The 21,851-nt window shown below is 41.4% G+C and overlaps 1 protein-coding gene across 2 annotated transcripts in view; it reads right to left on the bottom strand.

Annotated features, from left to right (window-relative positions):
• Positions 1 to 21,851, bottom strand: part of Slain2 (SLAIN motif family member 2) — a 62,910-nt gene that overhangs the window by 26,818 nt on the left and 14,241 nt on the right. For both annotated transcript variants that reach the window (XM_021162557.1, XM_021162559.2), the window contains exons 2-3: positions 8,040 to 8,188; positions 1,147 to 1,311 (exon numbers count right to left, since the gene is read on the bottom strand). In XM_021162557.1, coding sequence (XP_021018216.1) covers positions 1,147 to 1,311; positions 8,040 to 8,188 — 314 coding nt within the window. The remainder of the gene's footprint in view (positions 1 to 1,146; positions 1,312 to 8,039; positions 8,189 to 21,851) is intronic.

Here is a 21,851-nt window from a genome sequence, read left to right as displayed (position 1 = left end):
GGAGGAAGGGCTTCAAGTGGGAATGGGGAGGGACATCAATACAGAAGAAAAAGGGAGGGCAGACAAAAACACCAAGGCTTGATAAAAGCCTCAAGAAAATATCATATTATCTTATATTTATCTAAAATTATATACATAATATCTGTATGTATGCATGTGTATATATATGTACATATCTATACATACTTTATCTTATCTCTCAAGGAGAGAGAGAGAGAGCCCAAGAGAGCCTCAGAGAGCTTAAAGGAAGTATGCCACTTGGGCTGACAATGCTCTCCACAGGAACCAAAGACCTAGTACCAGGCACAAGAAAAGTGACTCCCAAATTTGCTACTGCCCCCAGCTGCCTCTTACTGGTCAAAGGTAAGCCCTGATTGCTGAAGATAGCACCTAGGGCAGCAGAGTCTGTAAACTAGCAGGAGGGGCCAGACAGGCAGGTGGGTTTCTGGAGCTCACTGGCCAGCTATTCTAGCCAAAACATGAGCTCCAGGCCCAGTGAGAGACCCTATCACAAAACTAAGGTGGAAATGGAAGAAAAAGACCTGATGTCGACCTGTGGACTCCCCATGCATGTGCACAGAAGCACACATGCACACACACTGCTAAGCAGCACACTAACCATTTTAAAGGAAGCTGCACTGAAAGGTTAAAGAAGAACGCAGTAAGAGATGTGGTGAGGTAGAGAAGAGTGAGCTACTCAAGCAAAGTGCCAGTAGCAGACCGAGAACAGAGCGGACTCCAGGCCACAGCAGTCTGCCGTCCACACTACGACTACAGCACACACTGCTCTCGTACATTCACAGACAATACCTATGCCATCATGCTTACTAAACCTCTTTTAAAGACAGGTCTGTAGACTTTATAACCCCCAACAGGCTGTAAATAGGTTTTATTGGTTAAAGGAATCAAATTTGTGGTCCTGTTTAATTTAGCCACATTTTAAATACTAGTTTTAAAACCAGATTTAGGTACACACCAAAGAAAATTCTATGCAGAAAACAGGCTGCCACTAACAGGCTGCCTTTGTTTCTTTGGTGCTCAGTACAGTAACTAGTATAAAACAGCACATCAAGGAGATTTTCCCCTGTTGCTTCAGTTTCATAAATAAAACAAGTTGTTACTTTTGGAGGTAAAGCCACTCCTTACCTGAATTTCCAGGAAGTATAAGCTGCTTGACGATGGGAGGTCGCACTGGTGTTGAGGATGGAGAGTTGAAGCCACTACTGTACGGGCTACTGGCATTTGGACTATAAGAACTTGAGTAACTCACAGAGTTGAAAGGATTATTGTATAAATTTTGCCTCTTGAGAGCTGTATTAACAAAAAGAAAGAAAATCAAATTTAGTAAGTGGGAAAAGGTTAACATCTCAAAAAGTTTTCTTAGAGGTCAGGATATGATGTCCCATTAAAAAACCTTTTATGTAACTGTGTTTGTGTCCAGAGACTAGTGCTGCTGTCAGCTCAGGTAGGGAATTTCACAGGAGTCAGCAGTAACTGACTTGTAACTGGTCCAAATGCTGAGAATAAGTGACTGTTGAGTGGGAAGCCACAGATGTGACTCCTCTACCATCCCACCAGAGCTTAAGAAGCACGATAACTGGCCTTACAGTGTTGGGTCTAAAACAGCAAGTGAAACCACACCCACACACTCACACCCCTAACCCCCCTCCCATACCCACTCAGGCATCAATCCTTAAATGGCTATTTCTTCCATCCATTACACAACACTTTCAATATTTACAACAAGCTAAATCCTAGAGAAGATATAGACATGGGCTGCGGAGAGGGATATCTTAAAGGCAGCAAATGCTCAAGGAAGAGTAGCCTATGGTGGTAGAGAATAGGAAGGAGCAGCTTAGGGAAAAGTAGCTGGAGATAGATGTGGTCCCATGAGGGCAGCCTAGTCTATATAATGAGTCCCAGCTCAGTCAGGACTACATAGTGAGGCCCTGTTTCTCACCTCCCCCACCCAAAAAAGTAGCAGATGTACTAGAAATCCTGGTACACTATGCCCATAAGCATGAAATCTATGCAGTAGCAAGTTAACATTTTGGGGTTCTTTTGGGGGGGGTGTTATTTTTGTTGTTATTGTCTTGAGCAAAGAGCACTGTGCTACAATCATATCAGAGAGGAAACCTAATAAATAGACTAGACTAGGTAATAAACAGTGACTAGGAAAATGAATTTTAAAAAGGAATAGACATTAAAAACTGGAAGATGAAGAAAGAAAAATAAATGAGATGGCTGAAGTCCTGGTTTGCCTTCTGACAGAACAGGGGGCGATTTAGGGAGGAGGAGGAAGAACATTTTTCTGTCTAGTTAGACCACCTGATTGTATACATGTTCTCTGTGAGATAGCACAAGCTATACATATTTGTGATGTATTGCTATGCAGCATGATCACAGAAATGTCAACCTGAGCAGAAGCACAATTGCTAACTTCAATCTCTAGTTTACTGTACTTGCTTACTAATCACCAGCATGCCTTATTCTTCTGTGCTCTTCACAACATTAATGACCATCAATACGCCAAGGGCTGCCATTATTTGTTTTCAGTCCCAAGCTTTCTTGCTCTGGGCTTTAATGTCACTATTTCCCCATGGGTATGGCCAGTGTGTCCTAGAGTCAGCATACCAAATCCAATTTACATTCTTTCTGCTAAAGTCAGTTTCTCCTCTGGGATGGGGGACATCCCTCGTTTAGATTGATGTGGTGGTTTGAATAATAATGGCCTCTATATATTCATGTTTGAATACTTGATCCTAGTTATGGAACCATTTGGGAAGGATTAGGAGGTATGGCCTGTTGGCGGAGGTGTGACCTTGTTGGAAAGGGGTGTCACTGGGCGTGGGTTTTGAGGTTTCTCTCTCTTTCTGCCTTGAACTTTCAGGTAATATTTTGTAAGCTCTCAGCTACTACTCTAGGACCATGCCTGCCTCCATTGCTCCTAACCATGATGGTCAAGGAGTAACCATCTGAACCTGTAAGCAGGCCCCCAGGGAAATGCTTTCTTTTATAAGTTGCCTTAGTCACGATGCCTCGTCGGCAATAGAGCAACTGAGACAACTGCTGACATGTCCTGCCACACAACTGGAAAAACACAGAAATCACTCCTGCTGCTTCCTTCTGTTTCTTCATATCTCATTCATCCTTTTATTACTCATAATCCTCCAGGATGTTAAATATATTCTGACTTTATAAATAGTTCTTACCTTATAAATCACCTCCCAGCTCAAGAGATAGAAATCAGAATTTGTCTTCCTGTAGGTCAATCTAGAAATTCTAATATTTCCCTCCCTTTCTGTCATGAGCTAGCTACAAAGAAAAAAAATTTTTCACCTATGCTATCTGACAGATTAAGATCCCTACTTCAGAAGGGGTCTTGCTGGCTTCCTAACAAGTTTATCATGCCCTCTGACACAGTAGTTCATGCTCCAATCAGGCTTTTGCAATTAAGCCTCCATTAAAAACTCGAAGGAGACGCTGGAGAGTGCTGGCTCAGTAGGTAAGGGCTGGCTGTGCAAACATGAGGCTAGAGCTTAGAAGCCTAGTGTCTGTGTACATGTGACGAGTGTGTTGGCCAGCTTATAATCCCAGCTGGAAAGGTGAACACGGGATCCCCAGAACAAGGTGACTACAAGCTCTCAAACTTCTAGGTAAAGGCCAGGCGTGGTGGCGCACACCTTTAATCCCAGCACTTGGGAGGCAGAGGCAGGCGGATTTCTGAGTTCGAGGCCAGCCTGGTCTACAAAGTGAGTTCCAGGACTACACAGAGAAACCCTGTCTCAAAAAAACAAAAACAAAAACAAAAAAACAAACAAACAAAAAAAAACCTTCTAGGTAAGTTTTGCCTTATGAAAAATTCTATTAAAAAAATCTTGAAAACAGGAGAGTTCAATACTACAAACTTCAAACTTGCAACTGGTTATTTTTTCCATTAAAAAGTTAAATGTAGCTTGGCATGGTAACACACATTTGATCCCAACACTTAAGAAGCAGAGGCAGATGAAGCACTCTGAGTTCAAGGCCAACCTGGTCTACATAGTGAGATACTACCTCAAAAAGATTTCCAGATTGTACTGGCTAGTTTTGTGTCAACTTGACACAGGCTGGAGTTATCACAGAAAAAGGAGCTTCAGTTGGGGAAATGCCTCCACGAGATCCAGCTGTAAGGCATTTTCTCAATTAGTGATCAAGGGAGGAGGTCCCCTTGTGAGTGGTGCCATCTCTGGGCTGGTAGTCTTAGTCTTGGTTCTATAAGAGAGCAGGCTGAGCAACACAGGGGAGGCAAGCCAGTAAAGAAACATCCCTCCATGACCTCTGTATCAGCTCCTGCTTCCTGACCTGCTTGAGTTCCAGTCCTGACTTCCTTTGGTGATGAACAGCAGCATGGAAGTGTAAGCCGAATAAACCCTTTCCTCCCCAACTTAGTCATGATGTTTTGTCCAGGAATAGAAAACCTGACTAAGACACACACACATATATATCTTAAATAACATATATATATATATATATATGTTACATACATATTTCAAATCATACATTATACCTATATAATTTGGTAATTTGTTTTGTGCATGTAGCTATAATGTAAACACTGTTAAACAGAGATAGTACTTGATAGCATGCAGTCTGGTTACGATCTTACATTCTGGTTAAGGTCTTACATACCTCTACAATTAAAATCATTACTATATGAATAGGTATTTTGTCTGCATGTATGTCAGAGTACCATGTGCATGCTTGGTGCCCTTGGAGGTCAGAAGAGAAACTCAGATCCTCTGAGTTACAGTCACAGGCAATTGTGAGCTGCCATGTGGGTGATGGAAATCAAACCCAGGTCTTCTGGAAAAGCAGTCAAGAGTTCTTAATCACCAAGCCATCTCCAGCCCCTCCAATTTCTTTTTTCTTTCTCCCCTCCCCGCTCCCAGTTTGTTTCCTTGTGGGAGCTGAGGAGGTCCTTCGTGAACTTGTAAAGAGTGAATGACATGTACTGCTTGCCATGAGCACTGCCAGGTGCTCAGACCCATGGGGATGGCTGAGTGTGAATGATGACACTGTATTTAAGTGTGACTGTTTAGGAATGACGGACAAGTACAAAATTTAGTACTACGACTATCTTCTCCCTGATGTTTACAGCCCAAGACTGCTCACCTACAAAGACCTCCTACCAAGACTAGCTAGCCCCTCCCCTCGCTGTACATGGTAAAAGCTGGGGTTCCAGGTTTTCACACAGTTGGTATAGCTCCATCAGCCTACCTGACCCTAGCTTTTCTCTATGCGTGTCTATACGTCTGTCCTTTCTTCACCCCCTCACTGCCCCAGTTATGTTTCTGGGCTTGTTTAGAGTCGATATACAATCCAGTATGGCTTTGAACTCTATCTTTCCACTTCACCCTATACTAGATTTGCAGACACATACCACTCACCTCCCACTTCTCTTAGTCTTAAATACCCTTGCTATAATAAAACAAAGAACTTTTCATTTAGAATTGCTACTTTTGAGAGACAGCAGTCTTATTTCATCTCACAAATCTGGGTTGATAGGTAGTAACTGGTAAATGTCCCTATTCTATTTTAAACCAAGAACTGAGAACCATAACTTGCAAGCCAAATCCAGGCCACTCCCTTTGTTGTTGTTGTTTTGTTTTTTTGGTTTTTTTTTTTGTTTTTCAAGACAGGGTTTCTCTGTATAGCCCTGGCTGTCTTGGAACTCACTTTGTAGACCAGGCTGGCCTCAGAAATCCGCCTGCCTCTGCCTCTCGAGTGCTGGGATTAAAGGCATGTGCCACCACGCCCGGCTGGCCACTCCCTATTTTAAAATCAAGTTGTGCCCACTGTCTTAGTCAGGGTTTGTATTACAGCATAAAACTTCATGACCAAGAAGCAAATTGGAGAGGAAACGGTTTATTCAGCTTACACTTCCACACTGCTGTTCATCACCAAAGGAATTCACACAGTGCAGGAACCTGGAAGCAGGAGCTGATGCAGAGGCTATGGAGGGATGTTCCTTACTGGCTTGCTTCCCCTGGCTTGCTGAGCTTGCTTCTTATAGAACCCAGGACTATCAGCCCAGGGATGGCTCCACCCACAATAAGCTAGGCCCTCCCCTACTTGATTACTAACTGAGAGAATGCCTTAAAGCTGGATCTCAGGGAGGCATTCCCTCAAGAGAGGCTCCTTTCTCTGTGATAATTCCAGCTTGTGTCAAGCTGACACACAAAACCAGCCAGTACACCCTCTTAATTCATATACTGTCTACATCTGCCTGGGTGCTGTGTGCTGTGTACATGTTCTATGCAGATAACGTGTGCCAGAACATGTGCAGGGGGTTAACAAGGACAAGGGATGTTCTATGACTTTCTGCCTTATTCCCTTGAGATGGGGGTCTCTCACTGAACCTGAAGTTGTGCTGGACGCCACAAAACCCTAGAAATGTTCCTGCCTCCATCTCACAGCTCATACCCCCAGGGTGATTCTCCTAGGTGCTATAAGAAAAAAGGCTGAGCAAGACAGTAACCAGTATTCTTTCATGGCCTCTATATAAACTTCTGCTTCCAGGTTCCTGCCCTATCTTCCCTCAGCGATAGGGAACTATAAACTGAAATAAACACCTGTTGGAGACTATACCATGAGAAAGTTGGCCTTTCACAGCTTCCCACCCTAATGAGCCAGTCATCACCCCCTCCTCCCTATTCCCTTCCTGGCACCTGAGGCTGTAAAAAGCTGAATTATAGTCCCCTCTTCCTTATCTCTTCCTGGCTCCCAAGACTTCTAAGAACCTGAGATATGTGCTGAGCCCAGCCTGACACCCGGGATTGTTAAGGAGGGATCTACATTCCGAGATAGGACTCAGAGTGCCTCCCGCCTGCCTGCAGTCAGAATTCGGCCTTCAGGTCCCCAGATGCCCACTTCTTTGTTCTTAGTTAATTCCCCCTCAGCCCCTCCCTATTTCCCTCGTTGTGTGCTTAAAACCTGGCGTTTCAGCCTAATAAACTGAGATCTTGACAGGAACCCTCCTTGGTCTCCGCTTCTCTTTCCCTTCCACCCATTTCTCTTCCAGGTTTGCGGTCCCCCTCGCACCCATGAATAACTGGGTCCTGCTGGACGGGACAAACACCTCCTCCCCAAGTTGCTTTTGCTCATGGTGTTTAACCACAGCAATAGAAATGCTAACTAAGCAAACACCCATTGTCAACTTTTGGCTTCCACATGCACATACACACATGACATATATACGTGTACCTGTACCAACACAGGTATGTGCATACACATTCATGAACACTACTACATAGATATACATACATAGAAAAGCCTATTCAGAATTACTCATCATGCTTTATAACTTATATTTCATAAACAATAGGTTTTAAAAGACAGAAGTACAAAGAAAGACAATACTTTTCCTATATTTCTTCCCACACTAAATGGCACAAATATAACCATGAACACGTAAGTTTTGTGAATGCTGTTAAACAAAAGGGTATTGAAGCAATTTAAAATGTCAAGTACTAGAAAAGAAAATCAAGACAACTCTGAGAAGGAAGAAAAGTGAGTAAGAGGCACCTTCTATGAGCCAGAGCCAAGCTAGGCTCTTTTCCCTCCATCACCATTTCCTCAGCCTGACGAGGGATCTGAGGTCAGCTGGAGGAGCCAGACGTGAGGACAGGGAACAAGCAAATTCTTGAGTGAGGCCATGGTGTCTCCTGGCTCTTCACATATATTCTCCACCACATCCATTTAGCAAAGTGTGGTATGTGGGATAAGTTTTGATGACATGAGACAAACATTTTCATTTTAGGAACTGTTTTAGGTCATTATTAGAAAAATTAAAATTCATAATCTCATAGATATAATCCACTAAAGTAAGACTAAGGTTTTTAAAAACTGTTATCACATGAATCTAGCCTTCATGATGAATACAGTGAAATTCAGAAAGGCTATAAAGCAAGAACTGCCTGCCTAAATATGCACACTCAACATATATGCTTTCAGGCCAAAGAAAATTAATAAATTCACAATTAAAGTTATAGACGTACCTGACATAGTTTGATCAAGTTTGTGGATAAGGGACTTTTTAGCACACTCCACATCAGGACTTGGGTAGTCCAAAACTTGCCTGCACCAAACTAATGGACTAACAGATTTCTGCATTGGTGTGAGTTTTTTCTTTGGTGATGAGTACAACCTAGAAGAAAACGAAAGCAAAGGGCACATTTGTTACTGAGTACAGGACTATAAAGTAGGGTGAATGATGGGGTACGCTTAGTCATCACTACTTACCATGCAAGAAAATGATACTGCAAGCAGCACAACCCCCAAATCTCAACCAGGAAATGAACCCAAAGGAGGAATTCTCAAAATCAATTCTACTTTTCTCCTGTGATTAGAGCTACAAAGAAACACCTGTCTTTGTAACAACTTATGATGTTTTCAGCAGGCCACCACTAACTTCCTAATCTAACCACCACACTAAATCTAGACAGAGAAGCAGGAGCTGCTCCACCTCCTGCTTCCCTTTCTACCAAATAAACATACACTGGGCCGATGCAGTACTTACTGTACACGTACAGTACACTGCTGGGTCAGAGAAGCCAGCACTTCAAATCAAACCACACAGAGATGACTTTGGTTTTCAAAAGGAAGAAAGGCAGGGTTGAAGAGAAGGTTCTGAAGAGGCACACAGAAGGGAAAAGCCAGTAGAAGTGGGAGAGATACTTCAATTTCTACACTGGAGTTCCTCCTCAGATAGTCCAGGTGTGCTGGTTGTTTATAATCATCTCAGGTGTAATTCCTTGTGAAAAATGTGGATACTTGACTTTTAACCAGGACTATCTGTGCGTTAATGAAGTGGGATTTATGAAGGGAACACATTTTGCTTATATATATTTACACAGATGTCTCAGTAAGAAGCTGACACTCACATTTTACTTTAATCAAATTAAGCCAATAGTATGAAGTGATGGTAAAATATTTAGATAAACATTTTTCTACAATATGACTTTTTTTTTTTTTTTTACAATGAAACAAACTACTTTCAAGAGCAACACAAATTTTACATTCCCTTTTTTTCTCTATCTGTAGTTTATGTCTGGTACTACCATTTTGCTTTGATAAAGATAATCAAGACTATATAGGGTAAGTGACTGTTGTAGTACAAACATAACCAAAAAAAGCTGTGGGTTCATTCTCTTTCCAACTTAAATACTTCAGGTGTTTGCAGCAAATCTTCATATTGGCATCTGCTTTAAAAATTATGATAACTGTTGCACACTGACTGTCAGTTCAATGTCTGCAGATGAATAACTATCATTTACACTTTTTTTAAAATGACATTCCACGATGTTTTTTAGGCAAGGTTTCATTCTGTAGTCCTAGCTGGCCTGGAACTCACTATGCAGACAATACTGGATTCAAACTCAGAGATCTTGCCTTGCTTCTGCCTGGGATTAATGGTGTATGTACGTACCATCTTCCCTGGCTAAGGATTAGTTTGTTTATAAAAATACATGAGTATCTGCTTATATATTAGGGTTTTACTGCGATGAACAGACACCATGACCAAGGCAACTCTTATAAGGACAACATTTAATTGGTGCTTACAGGTTCAGAAGTTCAGTCAAAAAAGCCGGGCGGTGGTGGCACATGTCTTTAATCCCAGAACTTGGGAGGCAGAGGCAGGCAGATTTCTGAGTTTGAAGCCAGCCTAGTCTACAAAGTGAGTTCCAGGACAGCCAGGGCTATACAGAGAAACCCTGTCTCAGAAAACAAAACAAAACAAAAAAACAGAGGTTCAGTCAATTATCATCAAGGCAGGAACATGGCAGTGCCCAGGCAGGCATGGTGCAGGAGGAACTGAGAGCTCTACACCTTCATCTGAAGGCTACCAGGAGAAGACTGGCTCCCAGGTGGTTCTCACTCCCTGCAATGACACTTCCTCCAAAGAGACCACACCTACTCAAATAAGGCCACACTTCCTAATAGTGCCACTCCCTGAACATATTCAAACCACCACAGCCTGCATATATGTATATGCATGTCTGGTGCTCTCAGAGGCCAGAAAGGGTATCAAACACAGAGAGTTGTGAGATGCCGTGGGGGTACTGGGAGCCAAACATGCTGTGCATTCTCTGTAAGAACAGAGAGTGCTCATAACCACTGAGCCATCTCTCCAGCCCTCACCACTTCTAATATGTAACTTCTTACTGGTTTCATATAACTTACTCACATATCTCATGACAATCTCATGACAATCTTGGTATATAATTTGTCTGTTATTGGCTATAGAACTGATGATAAAAAAATTCAATGAACATGAACAGGAGGGATATATATATATATATATATATATATATATATAACTATACTCTCAGTAAAAGAAGCCAAACGCATACATCACACGCTGACATGTTCTAATATCCCATCCCAGTAACAGAAAATGCCTAAGGGAAGACAAAGAGCAGAAAGCACCTCCTTGCGTGTCTAGGGTTAGAGGTGGCTGTTAGGTTCCTCTCTTTTAGATGGTACTCAGTTGTGGCAATGGCTTCATGGCGGTAAATACACTACATTCATTGAACTGTACAATTCTCACAATTTTATGCTACATAAACTACATAAGCATGGGTAAACATTATGATATGATAAATTATATTTTACTTTTCAAATATTTTAGAAAGTTGAAAGGTGTTTACAACACCAAATACAACAACCACTATAAATTAAGTGAACCAACTTCAGAAATTAAAGCCTGGGCACTGAATGAAATCATCAGCAGCACCTGCTCACTGCTCACCTCCGCCCACATCTTCCTGTCTCTACAATGGCACTGTGCAGCGCAGGTGACAGGCTCTCTCCACCTCCTGCCTGTCTCAGTGTCACCAGCTCTCCTCCCCTTAGAAACAGCCTTTCGTTGCTTTCCTATGGGAAGTGACTGTTCCTTCCTCCATTATTAGCAGATAGGAGTTAACAGAACACCTTTTCCAAGTCCAGGGAGACCAAAGGGATGACTCTCCATGCTTACACTCACTGCTATCACCCAGTCTTACTCTCAGTCCCTGACACCAATCCAAGGCTAGAAATGGAGGCCTACAGGACACTGATACAATATTATTCTTTGGCTAAGGAACCTTTGATTGATTTTTAAAGTACCTATAAACCTCTCAGAGGATAAATAAGCTGGAGTGTCTCACATATCTGGATCTACTCTTAGGAAGACAAAGTTAAGAAAAATTAAGAGAAAAAAAAATCCAGCAGAAAATGATGGCACATGCGTATTTTAATCCCATCACTTGGAAGGCAGAAGCAAGCAGATCTCTGTAAGTTCAAGTCCAACCTGTTCTACAAAATAAGTTCCAAGTCAGGCAGGGCCACACAGTGAGACCTTGTCTCAACAACAACCACAACAACAACAAGAAAAAGAAAGAACAAGAGAAAAGAAATCCTAATAAAAGCACTTGTAACAAATATACATTTCATTTGCTCATTTCTTAGAAGCATGTAGACTTCTTAAAGGTAATAACTTTTGTCTATTAACAACATTTAATTTACACTTTCAAATTTTTAAAGTTAAAATATATGACTTAATCAGAGAAGAGAAACAGTGGGAAGAGCAGGGGAGAAAGAGCAGGACTCAGGAAGCTGCGGGTTCTGGTAGACCTAACCAGTTTCATAAGTAATGCAACCAAGGATAAATTGAGATGTGCCACCAGGTTTCATTTGATGAAAAACTTATATTACCTTCAAGGGCTGTTAGCTAGCGAGGGCAAGCTGGCCTGAAGACGAGCCTATGTGGGCATTTTCTTAGTGAGTGATATGGAAGGGCCCACCTCATTATGGATAGTGCCAACACTGGGCCCATAGTCTTGAATGGAATCAAGTATTTTAAATACTGGCTGAGCATCAGTAAGCAGCACGCCTCCATGGCCTCTGTATTGGTTTCCGCCTCCAGGTTCCTGCCTTGAGTTTCTTCCCTTACTTCTTTGAATATGTTATATGTTATAGGTTATCTGTTATAGGATGAAGTAAACCCTTCCCTGTTCAGGTTGATTTTGGTCCTGGTATTTTTCTCACAGCAACAGAAACCTTAACAAGACACTTCATTGTCCTATTAAAATTAAGTCACAGAAGTCCAATCAGCAGCTGAGCCTCACTCACAAACACAAGGCTCCATCCAAGGAGGGCATGTTATCTCAGAACCTCTCTGGCTCCCTAAGGTCCACGGAGCCCATGGGGAGCTGCTCTTCCACACTGTTTATAAGGAGGTGGTGTAAGCCAGTGTTCCATTTTGCTGAAGTAGGACAGGTGAATCTTCGGGGCTCACTGGATAGACAGACATCCTAGCCTATTTGGCAAGTTCCAAGCCATTGAGCAGAAAACAAAACAGAGGATAGATAGGGCCTGTGCGAAGATGACACACTTCTGTCAGAGGCCAATTATTGTTTCCTCTTACAGATGGCAGTGGAAGACCTGAAATTTGCTATCATCCTGGCTACCTCAACCAGGTGATGAGGGCTTTGAAATATCTCTTTTGTCTTTTTGTTTGTTTGCTGAGACTGTGTCCCATTGGCTGGCTTCATAGAGACCCACCCGCCTCTGCCTCCTCCGGTTGTTAAAGAGCCCATCCTCTGAATGTTCTCTACATTTGTTATTTTAATTTTACTACCCTTGATTCCTCCGGCCAGATAAGGAGGGATCAACAATCTTCAGTTCATTTGCTTTATAGAACTGGTAATTTGGGCTGGTGAGAAGGCTCAGTGGGTAAGAGTACCCCACTGCTCTTCAGAAGGTCTGGAGTTCAAATCCCAACAACCACATGGTGGCTCACAACCATCTGTAACGAGATCTGACTCCCTCTTCTGGAGTGTCTGAAGACGACAGCTACAGTGTAAAAGAACTGGTAATTTAAGTATCCTACAGCACTGGTTTTAAGTAAGAGTTAGCTGGTTGCAGTGGGTGACGGCCACAGACCCTTCTCCAAGGTAGGGATTACTGACTTTCCTCAGGTTTCTACGGTTGTTTTAATATCGACGCTGATGCTGAACACGCACTTGGGATCAGTTCTGTGTAGAGTAAACACTGTCATTAGAGTCTCCATCAGTGGGTCTCAATCTGTGGGCTGCAACCCTTTGGGGGGATGTTGAACTGTTGAAGCACCCTTTCACAGGGGTCACATAAGACCATCAGAAAACAAAGATATTTATTTATGATCCACAATAGTGGCAAAATTAGTTATGAAGTAGGAACAAAAATAATTTTATATCTGGGGTCACCTCAACATGAGGAACTGCATTAAAGGGCCACAGCATTAGGAAGGTTGAGAACCACTGATATATATGAAGAGCCTTATAGTCTTTTTGTTTTCTTTCTTTCTTTTTCAATATTTACAGATTTGAATTGCACAGAATTCAGTTGAAACATAATAAAAAATATGCTGAAAGGGTTCATAATTATAAGTTAGAAATTTACTTTTGAGCAGTTTCCAAATTAGTAATATTCACCTTTCCATATTTCCTAAACTATTTTATCACATGACCACTTGCATAAAATGTATTCAACTAAAGATATAGAATATGTAAACTATATTTTTAAAATGTATTTATTTTATGTATATGAGTGTTCTATCTTCACATACACCTACAAGAGGACCTAAGATCACATTACGGACAGTTCTGAATACACCATGTATTTGCTGGGGATTGAACTCAGGATCTCTGCAAGAGCAGACAGTGCTTTTAACCAATGAGTCATCTCTCCAGCACCATAAACTATATTTTTAAGTGACTGCTATTTAAAAATATATTTTGTAGCCTTATACTGTGAGGAATTTTTTTCTTGAACATAATTTTTACATGGTTTAGTAGAACCAGTTTAAATGTGTGTTTTAAGAAGTTCACAGAATTTTTATTTTAAAAGTTCTACTTACCAAATATATACATATTTTTAAGCATAAGAATTTCATTACACCGGGCGGTGGTGGCGCACGCCTTTAATCCCAGCACTTGGGAGGCAGAGGCAGGCAATTTCTGAGTTCGAGGCCAGCCTGGTCTACAAAGTTGAGTTCCAGGACCGCCAGGGCTACACAGAGAAACGCTGTCTCGAAAAACCAAAAAACAAACAAACAAACAAACAAACAAAGAAAAAAGAATTTCATTACATGTAAATAAATAAAATATCCAATAAAAGAAGAATTTCATTGTATCTCAGCTATGAAAACTCTGAGGCATATGGATATTTTGACAGAGGTTGCCATGTAAAGTTTATAGTTAAGAACTAAGAAATGATTCTATAAACCACAAAAGCCATCTCAGTATCTTTACTATGTTGAGTTTGTAGGTATTCACAACTCTCCCAGAGTGCATGCAGCTTGTACAACATGAATAAAAGCAAAAATAAGATATTAGGAAATGAATACTAATGGTTAATAATTGTTGGTATTCTGATACTAATTTAAATTCGTTGACTTTCCATTTAGTGGTATTAATATCCTAAAGTTCACCTGACACTATCCAGAAGTATTTCCCCTTTCATTTGTCATCTGAGCCACTTATACCATGTTTTATCAAATCTGCTCCATTTCTACCTGTATCAGAGCCATGGTCATTTAAATTTGCTCAATGTCTATTTCTTTCTTCTCTTTTTATTCTTCTCTCTCTCATATATTACATCCCAACTGCAGCTTCCCCTCCCTCACCTTCCCCATTCTCTCTCTCCCTTTCACCTTCCCTCTCCTCTAGGCCCCCTTAGAGAAGAGCAGGCCTCCCAGGGACATCAATCAAACACTTGTTATTATTTGCAAAACAAGCTACTCTAGACCAGGCACATACCATTATGCCAAAGCAGCCCAGCAGGAGGAAAGGGTCACAAACAGCCTCCCACTGCCATTGCTGGGATTCCTGACAGAACACCAAGCTCCTCTGCCATACACGCAGAGAACCTAAGTGTGACCAGTGCAGGCTCCCTGAACTGTGAGCTCACTTGAGTCCAGTCAGTTGGTTCTGTGGGCTGAGTTCTCCTGATGTGTACCCGACCCCTCCCCTCTGGATCCTCCAATCCTTCCTCTGCATCCTCTGCAGACTTCCCCACTTAATGTTCTGCTCTGGGACTCTTCACCTGCTCCCATCAGTTACTGGATAAAGTCTCTCTGGTCTCTGGTAATGATTCTGCTGGGCTCTGGCTCCAGAACACCCTGCTTGCTGGACAATCTATAGGTCAAAAACTGAGGCCTTGCCTGCTTACAGAATGAGCCGTATAGTCTTGTACTCTTTCCAATCACTGCCCTGGCATTCTTGCTTTCAAGTGAAGTATGTTCTCCAATGAGCTCATCTAAACCGTCCATACTTGTTTCTCTTCCATTTTCTGCAGTGTGTTTACCTGATTCACCCTGGTTTCAAAAGGTTTTATCCCCACTGGCTACTCCGAAAAGCCATCTTTGCATTGTTCCCTGGTTGTGCTCTGTGCTCCCTGCAGCCACCTTTGCCGCCCACCGCCTCCTCCAATGCGGACTCCAGACTCCTGCAGCTTTCTCGCCAGAGTCCTTGTACTTGATTAATTCCTCACTCACAGCATCAGACCACCGGCGTGCCCCACCACGTCAGACGTCAGACGCGGCAGTGGACACCAGCTCTGAGATCACCACCAAGGACTTGAAGGAGAAGAAGGAAGTTGTGGAGGAGGCAGAGAATAAGAGAGATGCACCTGCTAATGGGAACGCTCAAAATGAGGAAAATGGGGAGCCGGAGGCTGGCAATGAGGTAGCTGAAGAAGAGGAAGAAGGTGGCGAGGAAGAGGAGGAGGAAGATGGTGGTGGTGAGGAAGAGGATGGAGATGAAGCTGAGGAAGCTGACGATGTCGACACCAAGCAGCAGAAGCCTGAGGAGGATGACCAGACAGCAAAAGGAAAAGTAACCTTACACGTGGTCACCTTCAAAAGGTTTTATCTAGCTTTTCAGTTTTCTTGTGTTAAACGGGCAGATCAATCAGTTACAGGAAAAATGTTGATGGCCCCCATAGCCAATCAACTTTTAAAAATACAAATCTGACTAAACAATATTCCCTCCTCTGCTAAAACTTCTGTGCCAGTGTCCTCCTGCCTTTAGGATAGTTTCTTCCAAAATTGGTGAAGTGACTTGAAAAGTAACTGATGACCTGCCTATCTAGCTACACACCTACACCCACACCCACCACACCCACACTCATATGGGGACCAGAAATTACCTTCAGGGGTCATTCACCGAGTGCCATCCTTTTTTTTTTTTTTTTTAAANAAGNGGTCTCTCTTGGGTTGGAACTCTCTGTGCAGTCTAATCTGGCTTGTCATGAAGCCCCAAGGATTCCTCTTTGCTTCTCCACTGCTGACATTGCAACCCCATATAACCACAGCCTGAGGATCGAATTCAGGTCCTCATGATTTCATGACACGCATTCTACTGACTGAGCAATCTCCCCAGCACTAATGTAACTTTTTTAAAAAATGCAAAGCCTTTTAGGATATAGACGTTTGCAGATATAAGAATAACAACAGCGTTTTCCTTGCTGAAATTAACTCCCATATTACTTTACATTTTGGATTATCTGACTCTTCTATGAATACTCATATTGTTAGATGATGGAAAGGAGACCATAATTGATTGGTTAAATTTATAACTATAGTAATCATTTCTTACTTTTCTGCATTGTAAACAACTAAAAATAGGCTGCCAAAGCTAAGGGCAACAAAGATTTAACTGTATTTAATGTAAAAAAAGAAGCTAGTAAAACACTTATTGAAATATATTTCTTGGGGCGAGGGGGAAAAAAACAAACATATTTCTTGAGACTGCAATGGAAACATTTCTTACAGATGAAGGAAAATATCACTTTATATACCTCAAAACAATGGTCTTCTACCTATTTAAGGAGCTAAAAGCAAAAGAATAATGGAGACTTTATCTTTAAAGTTCAGTACACTACCTATTATGCATATTTTATATTCAAATATGTACATCTGAATTTACCGCCCCCAAGTGGTCATTCTGAGATTTAAAAAAATAATAATCTCGCCGGGCGTGGTGGTGCACGCCTTTAATCCCAGCACTCTGGAGGCAGAGGCAGGAGGATTTCTGAGTTCGAGGCCTGCCTGGTCTACAAAGTGAGTTCCAGGACAGCCAGGGCTATATAGAGAAACCCTGTCTCAAAAAACCAAAAAAAAAAAAAAAAAACAAAACAAAAAAACCATAGTTTAAAAACTTTAAGGCTAGGGAGCCAGCTCAGTGGGAAGAGCTCTTGCTGGACAACTGTTAAGGACCACAGTTCAGAGCCTTAGCAGCCATGTAAAGTGCTGGTGGGCGAGGCAATCTGCTTACCATGCCAGCACTTGGGAGGACATAGGGAATCCCTGTTTATGCTGGCTAACTAGAATAGCTGAATCACCAAGCTCCAGATTCAATGAGAGACCCTGTCTCAAATATGAGGTGGAGAGTGTCAGAACAGACACAAACCCACCACCTCTGGCCTCTATACTCACAAGAACACAAAAGCACAGAAACACCTGCACCCCATGTAAACATGGACCCACAGACAATTTCCATTAATAAAAGTACTTTTAGTTTTATCCACACCTCACCACAATGATTCCAAACCTCTTGATACACTGCTTCACATGAATTAGCAAACTTTCTTAGTCAATGCAGCAACAGTAACTGCTGTTACTATTTTACATTGTACCAAAGGCTTACCAAACATCACACTGTTTTGATGAACATAACTGTTGTGGCTGGTGAGGCCACAAGACAGGCCACTGAACCTGATGACCTCAGTTTATTCCTCAGAACCCACATGGTAGAGGGAGAAAAGTGACTTCCACAAGCTGTCCTGTCCTCTACTCACATGCTGTGGTGTGCACTCTGCCCTCCCTACCCACCCACCAGTGTAATATAATAAATAACAGCTTTTCAAGTCTTCATAACCACCCTAGGAAACAGCTCTCACAGCACTCATTTTATGATGAAGTCTCTGAAACAGAGTGAGAGAACAACCTGTCCAAGGAAGCACAGCTCCAAGGTCGGAGAGCCAGCACTGATGCAGAATCCATGGCTTTTAAACATTACAATGCTGCCTAACAACACTGCCAAAACCAATCCAAAATATCTGAGAAAAGATTTCAATACAGTAATCATTTTCACAGCCTATCTTTTCCTAAGCTTTACCTACTATAAAATATAAGTTGTAATTAAGCTCAAGATTAGATTTAAAAACTCGTAACCAAAAAATTGTTAATATATATATATATATATATATATATATATATATATATAGTAAAACAGTCCCTTTGAAGTTTAGATTGATCACAGTACATTATCTATTGTTATATTTGCCCTACTGAGTAAAGGATATAAAATATTTATAGTTATAGTTATGATATACACATCTAAGTTTTAGATGAGTACAGTATTATTGATAAGAATGTTTACTATTGGGCTGGGGAGATGGCTCAGTGTTTAAGAGCTGACTACTTTTCCAGAGGTCCTGAGTTCAATTCCCAGCAACCACATGGTGGCTCACAACCATTTGTAATCTGATGCCCTCTTCTAGTGTGCCTGAAGACAGCTAAGTGTACTCATATACACAAAATAAATCTTTAAAGAGGAGGAGGAGGAGGAGGTGGTTTACTATTAACAGGCAAACTCAAAAAGAGCAGAACAGTTTATATCACTAAAGACTATTAACTTCCCAGGGTAAAATATGTAATCTACAATGAGAGCGGGTGTGACAGGACACTAAAGGAGACAAAGAACCCAGCAACATAGAGTGACAAAAAACAAACCAAAAAACACTAAGTCACGAATCCCAAATTTTAGACACAGAATTGAATGCACCTATTTCATTTCATTGCTCACTTTAGTCCCTCCTTCTAGTTTTATAGAAAACATTTCTGATGTTTCTAAAGTTCATAAAACTAAGGATGAAATTAATTTCTTAAATTCAAGGTGTTCGTACTACCAAGATGTAGGATCTACAGAGAGCCCAACCTAGAAGACAGCCACCAGAAAAGTTGCTGCTTTTAGAGATGAGGTTTGAAAAAGCGCTGGAGTCTCTAACTACACCATCTCTGTAGTGGTACCAGCTGTAAGAGACAGTCTTTATACATTGGACTAATACAACATTTCAACTACACAGTGTGAGAGAGAGGACCAGTTTGGGGGCTACCCATGCCACAGTGGTTGTTTAGATGTCAGATCACATGGGAGAGTTTGCTCTCTCCTACCACGTAGGTCCCAGGAACTAAATAAACTGAGGTCACCAGGTTTGGCAGTTAGTGCCTTTACCTGCTAAGCTATCTATCTCATCAATCACAAACCAAAATGTTTTAGTCTTCAGATAATGATCATGAGCATATGCATATATGTATACATAAAATATCCTCATATTACATTACATATGTTTAATACAGACTGATTCTTCCAGAGAACTTTGGATTTTGTAGCTAAAACAGGCTCTTACCTGTAGAAGTTCTGGTAGTTTCTGGACAAAATGTCCTAACTTCTAACAAATGATATATTTCCTTTAACCCTACTGTGTACCACTATTATGACTGCCGATGGTTTATCACCCAAGATCATTTGTTAAGAACATTCCCAAAATTCAAAAGATTCCTAGGTTTAATAATGTTTTCCAACTCAATAGTTTAGCTCTATTTTAAAAATTGTTTACCTTTATTGACATATGTTTACTGTATTTTCAACTGTGTTTCTCATTAGTTCTGAAACTTCACTCCACTTAACAGTGTTTATAGGCCATTCCTCTATCTTATTCAAACACTCATGCTCTTCCCTGTGCTTTTTGATTCTGACAGAAAGACATACCTTTCCATCTGAAAGGGTTTCTCTGTGCAGTCCTGACTGTTCTGGAACTCACTCTGTAAACCAGGCTGGCCTTGAACTCAGAGATCCCCTACCAGTGCCTACCAAGTGCTGGGATTAAAGACATGCACCACCAAACCCTGCTTATTTTATTGTCTTAATTAGACTTATTTTACATGTGAGCATTTTGCCTACATATTCTGTGCACCATGTGTGTGACTGGTGTCATGGAGTCAGAAGAGGGCATTGGGTCCCCTAGAACTGGCATTATAGGTGTTTGTAAGGCACCGTGTGGGTTCGGGGAATCAGGTAGGTTCTCTGTAAGAACAAGTGCTTTTAGCTGCTCTCTCTCTTTCCAGCCTCCGGGTTTGGGTTTTAATTCTCTTCAAATCAGCCTTAGACAAGAATATCCAAGGACAAACAGAAATTTGTTAATGACAACTAAGACAGATCCATTATCCTATTAGAAGGAAAATGATAGCCAAAATTCAAGAATACCCACATTCGTGTTCTAAGATTACTAAAAAGTGGCCTTTTCTAAAGCTACTACTGAGGTACTAATAAAGAAATACCATCTTTTTAAGACCACCCAACAATCTGCCATCTAATTTCATGATGGTTAAAAAACGTAACAGTGATTGGTACCAAATCCACAGCAAGGACCCTGACCAATCCACAACAAGCATTACCTTGACAGCTCCCACTAAACCCCATTCCTCAACCTGATCCATTCCCAGTTCTTAGTCACTCTTCCAGCGAACAGACTTCTCCAGTCACCATGACTGGATGCTTTGTAAATGCTCACTGAGAGACAGAGAGCAGAAATGACTGCTGAGAGCAGCCAGAAGGCAGGGAGGGAGAGCTTTCCTTTTACTAAACCAGACTCAGGAGACGGCCGACTCATCCTCATCATGCAAATCTAAATTTTAAGCACTCCTGCTTCATCTTCACAAGTTTCACACCGACATCATAATACTGTGCTATTGTGTATCCATTACTCCTCATATTTCATGAAGACCATTATTTTAATCCCTCCACTGGTTTTTACTTATTGAGATAGAGGTTCACTATGTAACCATGGTTGGTCTAGAACTTGCTATCTACAGAGATCCACCTGCATCTTAAGTGCTGGATTAAAAATATACCACCTCACCCAATCTTTAAGAAAGACTATAGTTTTTCTTAAAATAGATCTTTATTATTTTTATTTATTATTTTTATTTATGTGCACATAGGTATGCCTGTGTTTAAGTACATGCCACATGTGTACATGTGCTCTGTACACATGTGGCCAGAGACAGTATTGGATTGCTTAGAGCTGGAATAGCATGCAGCTGCAAGCCAAACTGGAGTCCTCGGCAAGAGCAGCCCACACTCTTACTACCAAGCCACGTCTCCAGCCCTAATATGTTCTTCTAATACCCTTCAGAAGAGTCCAAATTTCTGCTACTTGATCACCAAACTATCTCCTTTTAAAAACCACATGAAAAATCACATTACTTGTGGATATGGTTATAGATGTGTTCCTATTAAGAAGGCAAGGAGGCAGGGTCTTAATGAGAGTGCACGTGGTGAAGATGGATCCCATTGAGGATAGCAGAGCATTAGCCAGGTCCCCTGGCACTACAACACAGGGATTTACATGCAGAACAATCACAACCATGGAGCTGAGCGTTAGTGACACCAGCGATTCAGAAGGCTCATGAGGTCCTTAAGTACGAGAGTAAATTTACTAGTGTTCTCATCTAGACACCAGGGGAAATTCCTCATTTGTTACTATTATAATGGTCATGGAAGGATTCAGTCACATTCTACAGCTTTACCTGATTTTACCCCATTATAACTATAACTCAGACTAACTCCAACTAATTTAATAAATATAACTGAATTTTTACTACATACAAGATGCTGTGTCTTATCTAGAAATATAAAGGTGAATGTGATAATGCTCATGACTTGGACTAGAGACACACAATCAAAACACTACTGTGCTGGGGCTGGAGAGATGGCTCAGTG

This window comes from Mus caroli, chromosome 5 (genome assembly GCF_900094665.2).
Source record: "Mus caroli chromosome 5, CAROLI_EIJ_v1.1, whole genome shotgun sequence".
NCBI lineage: Eukaryota > Metazoa > Chordata > Mammalia > Rodentia > Muridae > Mus > Mus caroli.
Note: the sequence above shows the minus strand (reverse complement) of the source record. Positions and strands in the feature narration are given on the sequence as shown.